The following is a 16,354-nucleotide window of genomic DNA, read 5'->3' on the forward strand; positions in this document are numbered from 1 at the left end:
GCTATGTACACCTTCAGGGGCAATTTTTTATGAATGCATTATATTAATTTTTTTTCAGTGGGCCTTTATTAAAAATATTCACCAGCTTTGTCATAAAAAGCTCATTTCTGCCTAGCTGTGAGAATCGTATTTTCACTTTCACTTTGTGCCGGTTACCTAATAACCCTTATCTCTAAATTACTATAAGCTCAAAAACACTTATTTAAGCCACTTTCTTATCAGTAAGATAAGAATTGAGCTGTGATGAGTGTTAAGGAGGTCAGAGATAAGGAGCCGTCAGTTGAGTTGCCTTACAGAAAAACAGTAAAAATACAGAGCCTGCTACTAGAGAATCTCAAGGCTGTACGAAGAAAGGGGCTCAATATTTTTAATAAAGAGCAATTAAAAAAATTATTTTTAGTTAAAAATGAGTTCAATGCAATAATAATAAAGAAATTTCTCCTCAATGGTGTCCATAACCTTTAAGATGTAACCCATGACCCCAGGTAATCCATTTACATATATATTTGCAATGTCATTAGTGTCTAATACCTGAATATATGATATTCAGCAGATAATGGGTTGTTCTCTATGGCGAAAGAGATCTTCTTTAAGGCATCCTGTAGCTGCCCCTGGACAGCCAAGTTCACAGCTTTATCTTTAGCTTCTTCTGCCGTTGCCATCATTTTATCCTTTAAGCCGAGTGCTTCTTGGTGCTGTGGATCCAATGACAAAGCCGAGTGGATGTCCTGATAGCAAAAAGTGGCCTGGAGGTCATAGACAAATTATATTAATGCATTATATGTATTATTTGGTAGGAGTCTAAACTCATGGACATCCACTGATGACGTCTTCTGACATGTATAGATTTCCCCAGGGGTGCACCACCAATGAGGCGAGGTGAGGCGATTGCTTCAGGTAGCACCAAGTAGGGGCAAGAGGGGGCAGCAGAAGGGGGATTCTCTGTTTCTGCACAGTGGGCACAGTATGTGGTGCTGTATTACCCTGTATGTTTTGTAGCGCTGTATGTAATGTTTTCCAAGTATGTCTTTAACAGTAGGGCTGGAGGGAAGGGGTTAGGTTAAGAAATTGGCATTGGGGGGTTGGGGCGCCATCTCAGTGTTCGCCTCTGGCAGCAGAAAGGCTATGTGCACCTCTGGATTTCCCCTGATTACCCCTGTTTGGTTCACTGAACAAAGTTGGGAAGGGGTCTATGTTAGAAAGGGCCACTCCCCTAGATTGCTGCCCCATGGTGTGGCAGTCAGCATGTGGCCAAGTCATGTCCACCTGCGGCAACCAATTTGTGATAAAATGGGGGTGGCCATTGGATGCCATGGGTGGGTATGGCTTGTCTGCACTCCAGCAGCCGCACCATGGGGTCGTACCCTATAGGTTTGGAATCTGCTGGTTTTAAGGGTCCCTAATTTAGATATTTAGGTCACACCATTAACCCTGTGACCCAAGGTGTACCAAGAGAAAAAGTTCTTCTGAAACCAAAACAGGAGCTAGATTCGGATCCTCTCCGCTTTGACCCTCTTGAGAAGAAATCTTGCCGGGTAATAGTCACCTCTCTAGAAAACACATTATACTCTCTTTTGAGGGTAGTGCCATTTCTTATTTTCAATTGTCTTTGCACACTTGGCTTATCATGACTTCTTTAATTGATAGTCACCCATAGAAACCCGTGGACACTTAGAGTACCTACGGTACTTACTGTAATCCATCTTATGCCATATTACAGAGCTTTATTCCTTAGGCCTCATGCACATTAACCTGTGCTGGACGTTCCGTGCATTGGGGACCGTCGTATGCATTCCCCAATGCACAGGCACCATCCGTACAGTAGCCGCAGACGGATCCAGACCCATTCAACTTCAATGGGTCCATGATCCGTCTGCACCGCAAAAAAATCTAACGTTCTATTTTTTTGTGGTGCGGATGCACAGCGAGAAACCCCATGGAAGGTAGTGCTTCCGTGGGGTCCCTTGCCTCCGTTCTGCACCGCACCTTCCGGATTGCCGACCCATTCAAGTGAATGGGTCCGCATCCATAATACGGTGCACAAACGAGCGAGGACCGCAATACAGGCACGGCCGGGCAATGGCCGTGTGCAGGAGGCCTTAGTATTGCCATACAGAAGCAGATGAAGAACCTATGGCACCATAATATGGAACCAAAGGGAATGGCACCGTACAGGCTCCAACCACAAGGCATTGTTGAGTACAGAGGTCTAAACTGAGGGAAGGGGAGGCACGACGTGGCCAAGACTAAAAATCTGCTCTATTCATATAGATGAGGTTGTTGCTCTGGTTTTAGGCAAGGACTTTTACACGCCCCATTCAGTCACTAAATTCCTGCAATCGATTATTTGAACAACTACGGTAAGTTATAGATTATGAACTTAATAATATAAATGTTCTTGGCTATTTTCTAACCTAACCGTGACTTAAAGGGGTTGTCCAACGAAAAACAAAAATATTCTATATATTTCAATCTCAATAATTTTCTAATTGCGGGTAATCTCCAGTGACCTCCCTACCCAGCTGTTTGCATCGACACATTTTTCTTTCGTAGATCCGAGGCTCCGTTCCTGAGTTCTGATACTTTTTCTTAATATTCATATTAGTCCTTTGGAGCAACGAGGGCGTCACTATTGCTCTTGTTGCACCCAATCTCTTCTCCTTTCCAGCCTCTCCCTGGTTGCTCTGTCACTGCCTGGCCCTGTCAATGGAGGGGCTGACCACAGAAATGAGTTTAGCTTGGATGCAACAAGAGCAATGGTGACCCCCATATTGCACCAAAGGCCTCATTTTAATATTAAGAAAAAGCATCATAACTCGGGAACGGAGCCCCAGATCGACAAAAGACGTACAGTGTTTTTATCAAGTGGACCACAGCTTTGTGTCTAGGCAATTGGTTGAAAAAGAAAGGTCGCTGGTGACCCTTCAGCATTTAGTATAACCACTGATTTATTTAATAAAATGTATTTGTAGAGCGCCACCTGCTGTTTGTTCTCTTTCTCATTTCTCTCTCCACCTCAGTTAAATTGGCTCCTTCAATTGCCACCAGCTGTATCTCCTGCCAGCTGTTGTAACAGTTACAGGGAATGAGCTGAAGCAGAAAGGACACATCCCTCGAACTGTGATAGAGAGAGCTGCAGAAAAAAACAGGCAATAATCAGGCACAACCACCACAGTGTATGGATCTGTGTAAGGATGTTGATAACCTATCCTGAAAGCCAGAGAAAGTCATAGAATACCTATTTCTTCAAAACTTACAACACTGAACATTGAGCAATGAAGCAGACGGCCTTGTTACCTTATTGAGCTGATCATAGAGCCTGGCACGTAGTACATATATGTCAGGATTCCCCTGTTCTTCTTCCAGCTGTTTATTCAAGAGCTGGAGGCATTCTGCATATCTTCCCAATGCAGCGAGGCAAGAAATACTGTCAGAAAACCAGCAGAGTGATGGTGAGTAATAGCCTGTAATCGAGAGCGCACCCTTTAATGAGGCGAGGTGAGGCGGCTGCCTCAGGCAGCACTATCTAGAGGATTGGGGGGGGGTGGCGATCTTAAAGAGTATAGTTACAGCGCAGTACTCTATTCGCCAATGCACCTCAGGCAGCAGAAAGGCTAGGTGCACCACTGCCTGTAATGCAGTCTCGAAAATTAGTAGGGGTGAATTCACAAGTGGCAGATTTGTTGCAGACATGTCACCGCCAGTTCTCTGAGAAAGTCTGGCAGACGTTCTTCTCTACCTCTTGCATGACGTTCTTTGTTTTGGTTTCACTTTGTCATCTCCTTTCCTTCTCCCAGCTGTCACCTATTTACACTAATTGCCTCCCTTTATATTCCCTCCCATACTGCCTCACTTTGCGGTTTATACTTCTTCCTGGATTGTGTTCACTGCTGGAGGCTGCTACTGCTGATTCCTCAAGATAAGTCTTTTTCCTTTATTTGTGTTTCCTTGCTGGCTTGATTCTAGGTGACCCTGACTCCGTCCGTATTAAGTGCAGGGAGCCGGTGGTCGTGTCCCCTCACTATTATAGGGTTTTCAGGTGTCACTCAGTATTAGGTACGTGGGCATGCAATCGTCTACCATAAAGATCTTTGCATGGGCATAGCAGTCAGGGAGAGCTCTTAGGGTTTTATAGGGCTCACCCATATGCTCCTTAGTTTGGGATCAAGCCAGTCGGATGTTTATTTATAAGTTCCAGCTTTCTGCAACACCATCCGTGACAAGACATTTCTGAGACTGAAAACCAGTTCTATTCACCTGAATGAATTTCTCAGAACATCCTTTAAACAAAATGGTACAATCACAGAAATTTCTGCAACAAATCTGCGGCATGTGAATTGACCCTTTGGACGTATGTTTTCACAGCGAAATTTTTTCTGTGGTTTGTGCCTTGAATTGCTGAGGATTTCACCCTATTCATTGCAAAGGGGAAAATCTACAACATAAAGTGACATGTTGCAGAGATAAAATCTGCAGCTCAATTTACTCTGCGGATCTTATACAGAGCATGTGGATGAGATTTGTCCAAAGGGAGTCTGTCAGTATTTCTGACCCTGCTAAACTGCTGCCAGCCATAGGGAGGAGCTATGGAGAGCAGGACAAATATACCTTATGTGGAGCTTTTATTATCAGGAGTAGAATGAATAGGAAGTTTTATTCTGCCCGATTCTGTTCCTGCAAGTGCCCAGAAGGTGGAGCTTCATTATGAAGTGTTCTCTGCATTGAGCTGCTTCCCAACTTCTCCCTTCTCTTCTGAGTGACAGCTGTAGTGGCCTCCTAGTTGGATACTACATCTGTCAATCAGAGCATAGGGAGGGCTGTGAAGCTCTGCCTCCTGGGCACTTGCAGGAGCAGAATCTGGAAGAGTAAACTTCACATTCACACTACTCCTGATAATAAAAGCTCCACAAAAGGTATGTTTATCCTCCTCTACTAAGCTCCTACCGAGTACTGGCAGCAGTTTAGCATGGTCAAAACTGCTGACAGACTCCCTTTAAGGCCTCATGTACACGGCTATAGCCATTTTTGTGGTCCGAAAAAACATGGATGTCTGCCGTGTGAATTCTGCATTTTGGAGAACGGAACGACGTGTACTCTGTTAGAACTGTCTATTCTTGTCTGCAAAACGGACAAGAATAGGACATGTTCTATTTTTTTGCGGGGCTGCAGAACGGACATGCGGAGGCTGACAGCACACCGTGTGCTGTCTGCATCTTTTGCAGACCCATTGAAATGAATGGTTCCACATCCGATCCGCAAAAAATGTGGATCGGATGCGGATCAAAGCCACGGTAGTGTGAATGAGGCCTAAATCCCCTGTGGCCAATCCATCCTGTGTGATTTTTAGTGAATATGTGGTTCCGCTCACCTGCGCATGTGATAATGGCTGTTCTGAGGCTGCAGCTCCGCAGCGCGGGTAAAAGATTCAAACGCATCCAGATGACAGTTCTGGTCAAACAAGCTCTGTCCCTGCACAGCAATGTGAACAGTCACCACAGGAGCAGTAATCACATAGAATTAAATTGAGTCAAAGAGGTTGTCTCATCTGAGACACTGGAGGCATATCGCCAGCAGCAGCATTTTCTAAACGAAGCCCCGAAAGTGGTGGAGGGTGCACTGCGCATGAGCAGCCGCCCTCCATTCATTCTCTATGGAGCCGCCGAAAATAGGCAAGTGCTGGCTCAGCTATTTCTGTCAGGCCCCTAGAAGTGACTGGGAGCGGAGGCCGGTCATGCGCGGCGCACTCCCATTGACTTCTATAGGGAGAGCGCTGGGCGGTGGCCGAACCGGAGTCCTCCAGCCACCACTTTGCGGGGCTCCATTCCCGATATAGGTGTGGGTCCCAGCGGCTGAACCCGTACCTATCAGGCGATGGGGGCATATCCTAGCGATATGCCCCTATTGTCTCAAATGAGACAACCCCTTTAACGGTTTGGTTCTTATACATTATTACAGGAGATTAGCAAAACATGGCTGCTTTCTTTCAGAAACAGCGCCACACCTGTCCATGGGTTGTGTCTGGTATTGCAGCTCAGCTCTGCGGTAGTGAATGAGAATGAGCTGCAATACCACACTCTACCTTGGGCAGATGGGGGGCGCTGTTTTTAAAAAAAAATTCTAATCCTGGATCCCTTTAAGCCTACAAGGTCATCTCATTGCTATAGCTCCCCCAAGTCCTCCTCTATGTGCAGAATCCCAATCGATGCTAATTGATCGAACTTCTTTGCATAGGATCTGATATTCTGAATATTTTGTAATTATTTATATAACCTGGTGGAAAATCTGTTCTCTAACTATTGCTAAATGGGAAATCTAACCGAAAGACTGCCATATCATGAGCAGTTCAATGCAATCTATTGTTCTCTGAAATCAGCCATATCAGGCTACATAGAGGATGAGGGTAGTGTTCTTCATTGTGATGACTGACAGAAAGTCCCAAAGAATATCTACCCTTTTCTCACCTATCTCCAGTTCTGAGAACCTCAAGATCATGGCCGGCTCTAAGTTATATGATGTCCTATATGGTACCGTCATACGGTAACCATGCCATACGGTGCTTAAAGGGCATCTGTCAGCAGTTTTGTACCTATGAAACTGGCTGACCTGTTACATGTGCTCTTGGCAGCTGAAGACATCTGTGTTGGTCCCATGTCCATATGTGCCCGCATTGCTGAGAAAAATGATGTTTTAATATATGCAAATGAGCCTCTAGGAGCAACGGGGGCGTTACCATTACACCTAGAGGCTCAGCTCTCTATGCAACTGCCGCGACCTCTGCACTTTGACATGGCCAGGTATGATGATGCTTACATTGCCTGATCCCAGTGTCGGACTGGGGTACCTAGGGCCCTCCAGTAAAATTTATTTTGGGGGCCCACTGTATGGATACTTTTAAATATAATAAATTATTTAACAAGTTTTTATATGAACATAGGCTGGTGGAGGTGCTGTACATTGAATATATGTATGTAGTCCAGTAAGTCTACTGATTATGTGCCACTTGTGCAGGGGTGGGAGACTGGGGGCCCACCTTGCTCAGAGGCCCACCAGGGGATTCACCTGTTTGCGGGTGGGCCAGTCCGAGCCTGCCTGGTCCTGTTAAAGTGCAGTTGCAGAGAGAGTTGAGCATTTAGGTGTAACGGTAACGCCCCCGTTGCTCCTAGAGGCTCATTTGCATATATTTAAACATAATTTTTCTCAGCAATGCGGGCACATGTGAACATGGGACCAACACAGATGCCTCCAGCTTCCAAGCGCACATGCAACAGGTCAGCCAGTGTCATAGGTACAAAACTGCTGACAGATGCCCTTTAATTACAAGCACCATATTCCATGGGTAATAATGTTATAGCGTGCTGTCCCACCATCCGGCCACTTTCTGGCATAAATGTATGCACGCGACGGTTTTTGTCTGGCCAAAACCCGGCATTTGCGCCAGATCAGACAGCCGGATCTCCTTACCCGAGATGTGAACGAGGCCATAGTTCCCATTCACTGAGCTTCAGTACTCCGACACGGACACTACGCATTAGACAGAACCTTGTGCTTCTGGTTCCATCCACTGTATAGTTTCCAGTGCCAAAACAGCTGATCGGTGGGGGTTCGGGGAATTGGATCTCCAGCGATCTGATATTGATGACCTAGCCTGACCGGAAAACCCCTTTAATACCAACGTATGAGCATGGCCTAACAGTACCACACAATAATACTGCTATACAATTAATACTAATAGATTTGCGGTAATGACAAGCTTTGAGTACCAGACCATGTGTGACGCCCCCTTCAGCAGAAATGGCTACACCAGTTGCACACCCCCAAGGGTTACATTTTCATACATATGTGTGACTGATATTAGTAGCTCTTTTATACGTTCACACTCTCACCTCCACATTTATAGGCTCTGACTTTTTACTGACCAGAATTTATCATCTCGGAGTTACCTGCAGGTAATATGTAAGGGCCAGCAGCTCTATATGCTCTCTGACTGGCGGTCCTATGGAACAAGCCTTCTTCAGGTTGAGGGCTGCACGATGGAAGTCACGGAGCTGGAGGAACGCCTCTGCCCTCTTCACATACAGCTCGACCTATAGTAGCATGCAATCAGAAAGTCATATGGTGGATGCGGAAAACTATAGCGAGACCCACCTCAACCAAAACTGCGGGCACACCAAGGACAAGCAGAGGACGCAAGCATTGTCAGTTATAGATCGTACCTTCTCAGGCCATAGGTAAATGGCTTTGGAAAATGTGATGACCGCCTTCTCCCATTCCTTCTGGGCCAAATACTGCAGACCACCTTGATAGCTGCGAGAACAAAATGATAAATGCATGTAATAGTGTCTGCACTTCCAATAACGTTAAATGGGGCAAATGGGGACAGGGCCTGTGCGTGCCTGCAGAAATCAGGAATACTTTATCTTTTCTTTCTTCTGCCATGGCCTAGCAAATCTCTGTGGGCCAGATAGGAAAATTGTAGCGTCATCTGGGGCGAGTGATCACAGGTGACCAGCACTGGTAGCCCTTGCAGGTGGAAAGCATAGTCTCCCTACATCCTAGATCTGAGGCCAGCAAATGTAAGCCAGAGGCAACCCGCATCGAGCTGACTAATCGGTTTTGCACTTAAACCCTATAGGCTACCTGAAGAAGAAATCCACCATCCCAGCAACAGTTAAAGGGCATCTGTCAGCAGTTTTGTACCTATGAAACTGGCTGACCTGTTCCATGTGCGCTTGGCAGCTGAAGGCATCTGTGTTGTTCCCATGTTCATATGTGTCCCCATTGCTGAGAAAAATGAAGTTTTAAAGGGATTCTGTCATCATATTTAACCCCTCTAACCTAAACATATGCTCATGTCCAGACTAATAAGAAGAATCCTAAGCTGGCCTTATTAAACCTCACTGTGGCTCTATTTGTCCAAAAAACAGGTTTTTATAACCTGCCAATCACTTACTTAAGGTGCCCAAAGGGGAGGTCCGTTAATACAGGGTGCCCGGCCGCACCCCTCGCCGTCCGGTGCCCAGCGCCGCCTTTCCTGTCTTCAGCGCCGCCTTCTACAGCTCAGCGCCGCCTCCGCAATCCTCCCCGTCATCTGCTAGATCCCGCTGCTGCGCACTAGACTCCATAGGATTGCGGAGGCAGCGCTGAGCTGTAGAAGGCGGCGCTGAAGACAGGAAAGGCGGCGCTGGGCACCGGACGGCGAGGGGTGCGGCCGGGCACCCTGTATTAGCGGACCTTCCCTTCAGCACCTTAAGTAAGTGATTGACAGGTTATAAAAAACAGTTTTTTGGGCAAATAGAGCCACAGTGAGGTTTAATAAGGCCAGCTTAGGATTCTTCTTATTAGTCTGGACATGAGCATATGTTTAGGTTAAAGGGGTAAAATCTGATGACAGAATCCCTTTAATATATGCAAATCTGCCTTTAGGAGCAACTGGGGCATTGCCATTACACCTAGAGGCTCTGCTCTCTGCAACTGCTGTACCCTCTCCACCTTGATTGACAGGACCAGGCAGTGAACGCCATCACGCCTGGCCCTGTCTATCAAAGTGCAGAGGGCACGTAGTTGCAGAGAGAGCAGAGCCTCTAGGTGTAATGGCAACGTCCCCCTAGCTCCATGTGTAGACCTTATCTCTGAACTCCTGACAGTTCACCTGCACTCATTTAGGCCCTATTCTTGTCCATGTGATAAGAATTTAGCCATAATGAGTGTTTATGAGCTACACATGTAGTGTACGGGGAGTGTAATACCCGTCACTACCAAAGTGTCACTTGGTGTGCTGTCGTCCCTCCTAATTATGGGAAGTTGGTATATGTCAGTTTTATAAAATGTCATATAATGTAATGCATGTATTCCCTGTTACTGTGAAACTTGCACGTACAGGCCTGCTAGGGGTGTCATTCCAGCTTCTAGTCATTAGAGGGAGCTAGGGAGCCCTAGTTTATATAAGGCCCAGTCAAGGAAGCAAAAGTCAGTCTAGCGGAGAGCTCAGAAGTTTCTAGAGCCTAAGGAAGCTGAGAGAGTCAGAGGCAAAGTGCAGAGAAGCAAGAGGTACTAAAAATAACAGAGGAGGTACTTTCTAAAGCTATAGCCAAGGATATAAAGCCAGAATTAGGTTATTGGGCCTTGGTGAAGAATTGCTATATTCCAGGAACAGACAGAAATAGAGTGCAAGCTCCTGTACTGCAAGTCCTGTGTTCAACACTCTGTAATCACCTTGCTCAAGCTGTAACTGCCTGCATCAACCGTATTGCAAAATCGACTGTATGCCAAGGAACTGCGATTCCAATATTGTCTCTGCATGAAAACTACTAAAGTTGGAGTTCTGTTTTAATACCACGTGTTCCTCAATTTATTCCTGCTATCCGCAAACGGCGTGCCACCGTTTACTTGGCACTGGCGTCACGAACTATCTATACCATCACCTGCCCTTGCAGAGAGTCAGCCGTACCAGGTTAGTGTCTATTGCACTACATCACCCAGAAACACCTACTGCACACAACTTGAGTACGCTGCACACATCCAGTCATTAGAGCATCTCCCTGACAGTCTGTAGATACACGGAAACTGAAGGCTGCAGAACAAAAACTTTATTATTAAAATTAAATTATTATTTTGTTATTATAAAAAAAAAGTGTTTGTTTTTTTTTTTAGCCCAAAATGAGCCTTTAACGATGAGACGAATATGCATATGTGCCTCTCAGTAGCCACTGTAACCACTAGGCATTCGAGCCTCTGTGGAGTATAAAAACAACCTATGGTTCTGTCATGTTACTCACCTGTCCTGGATCCAGTTCCATTCTCTGCCTTGCTCCCTTCCTCTTGTTGGCTCCGTCCTGCATGTTGGGTTGCAGCAAAAACGCGGCGCTCTCTGATGATATCATCCCATCGGGATATTTGAACTCAGCTCCGACAGTAGGACACCGCCTGATTAGTCAGGTTAGGCTCCATTCACACATCCGCAATTCTGTTCAGCATTTTGCGAAACGGAATAGCAGACCCATTCATTTCTATGGTCCGCCATTCCAATCCCGAAAAAAATAGAGCATGTCCTATTCTTGTCCGCAATAGCAGACAAGAATAGGCATATTCTATTAGTGCCGGCAATGTGCGGTCTGCAAAATGCGGAACGCACATTGCCGGTTTCCGTGTTTTGCGAATCCGCAAACACACGGATGTGTGAATGGACCCTTACTCCGAGTTACCCTCTGTACTCTTGCCCCCAGCTCTGCTATGCCTTTCTCCAGTTTAGGGTCCATTCACATGTCCGTAGTGTACTGCACCCGGCCGGCACCCCCATAGGACTGCCTATTCTTGTCCGCAATTGCTGACAAGAATAGGACATGTTCTATTTTGTTCCGGAGCAGCGGACCGGAAGTTAGGGGCCGCGCTCCAGAAATGCAGATGCGGAGAACACACTGTGTGCTGTCCGCATCCATTTCTGCCCCATAGAGAATGAATGGGTCCGCACAAGTTCCGGATAATTGCGGAAGGGGTGCGGACACATTCTACGTACGTGTGAATGGACCCTTACTCTGCTACACTGGCTCCTCACCTGTCCTCCTGGTCTGCTGCCCCAGATCTGCCTTCCTCTATGTGAAAACATAACGTGTGACATTTGTGTGGGCCGGTTCCACCCCCAAGAGTGCCAACTTTGAGCCTCCCTGTAGGCCATACAACTATTTGGTAATGTGAGCCTCTGACCTGCGGTGATATCCCTTAAAGGGGTCATGTCATGATTGATGTAAAAAATAAAAATCGGACATCATATAGTACATGACAATCTCTTTCTAACAAAGCTAGAACCAGCCCTGTACCTCACATGGATCCAGAGATCTCCCCAGTCATTGGTCCAATTGTTCTGCTACATTTATTTCAGACTGGCAGCTCAGGGGGTGTGTCCTTTCTCAGGGGGTGTGTCCTTTCTGATGAAGCTCTTACCCTGTAACTGTCACAGCTTCTAACAGTAGACATGACTGGTGACAGTTGAAGATTTAAACAGAGCATGTGCAACCAGCTCAGTGAGGTGGATGGAGAAATAAGGAAAAGAACAAACAGTAGGTGGCGCTATATAGATACATTTTACTGAATACCAAGCTTAGTATTCAGATCCAGGTGCCGGTTTGAAAAAATACTGAAAATGTTTTGTGGGACAACCCCTTTAAGAGCTTGGTCTGTGCATTACAGGCATAACCGCATATATTAATATGAGGAATGTATGGAGCCATAATACCGCTCCAGTACATAGGCACCATATGGCGTCCCACTAAGGCTCCGCAGTACAGACACTGTGTGTGCCTCCATACATGCCATGTGCACACGCCACTGCCATGTGCATGACGATTCGTGGCATGACCCTCCATGAGACTTACTGTTCGGTTGCCTTTCCCTGCACAATAACCTCGTACGTCTGCTCGGTGCGTTGACCACTTTTGTCGTGGACATCTAAAAACACTTCGCTGGAGCCAAAGATCTTCTTCAGGGATTTCCTCCGAGCTTCTTGAAGCTTCGCCTCGCTCACAGCCGTGGGGAACATGTCTCCTGTCATCTGAGGTAAAATATTGGAAAATGTAATTACCTCAGAGGAATGACCAGGGAAGACACAAGGACGTCTCTGAATCTTACCTCTTCCAGCACTGGAGAGCACGTTTCTGCCGTTGTCTTCTCCATGAAGACCCTAAAAAAAGAAATGGTTTATTCCAGTATATTCATTTGTATGTTCATTTTGTAATTAAAAGCTTCCCACGGGGGCGGCCATATTGGAGACATGCATCCTTCCTGCATTGTAGATTGGCACTAGGATGGTTACTTTCATGTGCTGTAGATCCGCAAAATTGGGGATAATCTCCATTTTTTTTTTTCAGAAGTCTGAAAAAAATAAGTAGCATTATACTTATTCTTGCTGTTTTGTTTTCGGTGGCAGGAGCTGATTTTTTGTCTGGAGCATGTCCGCCTCCATTCACATGCATTGGAGGTGGAAATCGGCATCAAATCCAACACGTGTGAATGGAGGCTAATGGTCTGACAAGGTTGCTTACAGGGTACAACTAGCATCCATGTGTTCTCCATAGGGAGAGTGCAGTTAGGGCTCATGCACACGACCGTATTTATTTTGCGGTCCGCAAAACTTGGATCCGCAAAAAAAAACGGATGACATCTGTGTGATGTCTGTGATGCATCCGTTTTTTTTGCATATCCATTGTAACAATACCTGTCCTTATCCGCAAAAACAGACAAGAATAGGACATAAGGACACAGAATGCACACGGGATCATTTCTGTTTTTTTCAGGCCCCATTAAAATGAATGGTTCCGTATACTGGCTGCAAAAAAAATGGAACGGACATGGACAAAAATAAGTTCTTGTGCATGAGCCCTTAGGCTACGTTCACATCTCCGTTTCGGAGATCTGGCTGCCTGATTTGGCGCGAATACTGGCTGATAGCTGGACAAAAAACAGTTACTTGCAGCAGTTTTTATCCATCCGAAACCTGTCATTTAAGCCGGAAATCGGCCAGATCACCGTCTGACCTCATTGGAGTCAATGGGGATCTGGCGGTGAAGTAGAGGATCCGGCAGGCTGCTCTGTGCCGGAACAGCCAGTCGGAGATGTGAATGAGGCCTAAGCCGCTGGCAGACTCCTTTGGTGAAGGATTTTCTCCCAAGAACTAAAAGATCAGGCATGTTGAAATCCAACAGCCCGATCCTAAAAGTTGTACCGTAAATGTGTAAAATCCGCCCCATTACTGACCACCTTTAAAGGGTTTTTCTGAGATTTTAATATTGATGACCTATCCTCAGGCCTGAATTCGTCTAAAACCTCAAAATAGTCAAATGAGGCGCAAAAGCCTCCAAAACAGGCGCAATTTCAGTAGTAAATGCGACTAATAAAATTTAACAAAAACAGGCGCGGTGAGTGTGTGCTGTGTCTGTGAGACTGGGTGGGAGTTAGGGCTCATGCACAGGACCGTATGGCTTTTTCAGTGTTTTGCAGTCCGTTTTTTACAGATCCGTTGTTCCGTTTTTTTTGTTTCCGTTTTTTTTGTATGCCATATACAGTATACACGAATTACATAGAAAAAATTGGACTGGGCATAACATTTTCAATAGATGGTTCCGCAAAAACGAAAACGGATACGGAAGACATACGGATGCATTTCCGTATGTGTTCAGTTTTTTTTGCGGACCCATTGACTTGATTGGAGCCAAGCACCGTGATTTGCGGACAAGAATAGGACATGTTCTTTCTTTTAACGGTACGGAAATACTGAAACGGAATGCATTGAAATGAATGGTTCAGTATATGTACCGCACACTGAACTAAAAAAAACGGCCAGTATACTGAACGCAAAATACTGTCGTGTGCATGAGCCCTTAGACTGTGCTTGGGACATCATCCATGGCCGTTAAAATTTGAATCTCCGAACATTCCGCCATTCTTTTTTATGGGGATTTTTTTTTTTAAATGCAAATGTATTAAAAAAACAAATCCAACAAATAAATCTCAGTGCCGAGATCTTCGAAACGCAGTTTGAACGGAGTCTGTACTAATCGCAGAAAACGAAAGAAGAATAAATAAAACACAAGAAAATGAGGAATAACAATATAGTGCTTTTCAAGCCCTACAATAAGGTATCCTAAATCTTTTCCCATAAAACTCCATATCAATATGTCCAGCCCCTCCTGCACTATAACTCCCTGCCAGCAGATGGCACTGCATTTTCATGGGGAAAGGTTCCCTTTAAGTTATACCCCAAAAAGTCTACACCATCATATAAGATGATCCTCTTCTCGCGTCACGTACCTCAAGTTTTTAGAAATTTCCTTCCAAGAAATCTCACACAACCCCTGCCCTGTCACTGGGAAATCAGCGCAGCCTGTCCGACCTGCAGCAGCCGCACTCTACTGTGCAGTGTACAACTTCTTGGTTACTAAGCAACAGCGGTGAATGGAGCTCAGGATTAGGAGGAGGCCACGCACTGGCAGTCATGTGACTGCGGGGCTGTAATTACCGGATATCTGATGTTCACTACAGAATCAGGCCCTTTTTATTATTATACAGCCTTCACTTTATATCATATAAATCTTATATCATATAAATCATAATATGATATAAATCTTTTTTTCTACTGTAGATAAATTTCTACTTCTTTAGTTAAAACTCAATGTATAGAATACATGTTTTCACATCCAGTTGTCATGACTTTTTTTTTTACATAACATTAATAGAATAGATGCAGCTATATAGTCCTGTATATTATACTGCACCCCATGTATAGTCCTGTATATTATACTGCACCCCATGTATAGTCCTGTATATTATACTGCACCCTATGTATAGTCCTGTATATTACACTGCACCCCATGTATAGTCCTGTATATTACACTGTAGCCCATGTATAGTCCTGTATATTACACTGCACCTCATGTATAGTCCTGTATATTACACTGCTCCTCATGTATAGTCCTGTATATTATACTGCCCCCCATGTATAGTCCTGTATATTATACTGCACCCCATGTATAGTCCTGTATATTACACTGCACCTCATGTATAGTCCTGTATATTACACTGTAGCCCATGTATAGTCCTGTATATTACACTGCACCTCATGTATAGTCCTGTATATTACACTGTAGCCCATGTATAGTCCTGTATATTACACTGCACCCCATGTATAGTCCTGTATATTACACTGCACCTCATGTATAGTCCTGTATATTACACTGTAGCCCATGTATAGTCCTGTATATTATACTGCACCCTATGTATAGTCCTGTATATTACACTGCACCCCATGTATAGTCCTGTATATTACACTGCACCCCATGTATAGTCCTGTATATTATACTGCACCCCATGTATAGTCCTGTATCTTACACTGATCCCCATGTATAGTCCTGTATCTTACACTGATCCCCATGTATAGTCCTGTATATTATACTGCACCCCATGTATAGTCCTGTATATTACACTGCACCCCATGTATAGTCCTGTATATTATACTGCACCCTATGTATAGTCCTGTATATTACACTGCACCTCATGTATAGTCCTGTATATTACACTGCACCCCATGTATAGTCCTGTATATTACACTGCACCTCATGTATAGTCCTATATATTATACTACACCCCATGTATAGTCCTGTATATTACACTGCCCCCCATGTATAGTCCTGTATATTACACTGCCCCCCATGTATAGTCCTGTATATTATACTGCACCCCATGTATAGTCCTGTATATTACACTGCCCCCATGTATAGACCTGTATATTACACTGCCCCCCATGTATAGTCCTGTATATTATACTGCACCCCATGTATAGTCCTGTATATTATACTGCACCCCATGT

At 45.0% G+C, this 16,354-nt stretch overlaps 1 protein-coding gene across 1 annotated transcript in view; it reads right to left on the reverse strand.

The window, feature by feature from the left end:
• Nucleotides 1–14,887, reverse strand: part of TTC16 (tetratricopeptide repeat domain 16) — a 32,889-nt gene extending 18,002 nt beyond the window's left edge. The window contains exons 1-8 of the mRNA XM_040405173.1: nt 14,800–14,887; nt 12,622–12,673; nt 12,369–12,544; nt 8,214–8,304; nt 7,941–8,084; nt 5,369–5,469; nt 3,298–3,427; nt 532–746 (exon numbers count right to left, since the gene is read on the reverse strand). Coding sequence (XP_040261107.1) covers nt 532–746; nt 3,298–3,427; nt 5,369–5,469; nt 7,941–8,084; nt 8,214–8,304; nt 12,369–12,544; nt 12,622–12,666 — 902 coding nt within the window. The 5' untranslated portion in view covers nt 12,667–12,673; nt 14,800–14,887. The remainder of the gene's footprint in view (nt 1–531; nt 747–3,297; nt 3,428–5,368; nt 5,470–7,940; nt 8,085–8,213; nt 8,305–12,368; nt 12,545–12,621; nt 12,674–14,799) is intronic.
• Nucleotides 14,888–16,354: the final 1,467 nt, after the last annotated feature.

This window comes from Bufo bufo, chromosome 8, assembly GCF_905171765.1.
Source record: "Bufo bufo chromosome 8, aBufBuf1.1, whole genome shotgun sequence".
NCBI lineage: Eukaryota > Metazoa > Chordata > Amphibia > Anura > Bufonidae > Bufo > Bufo bufo.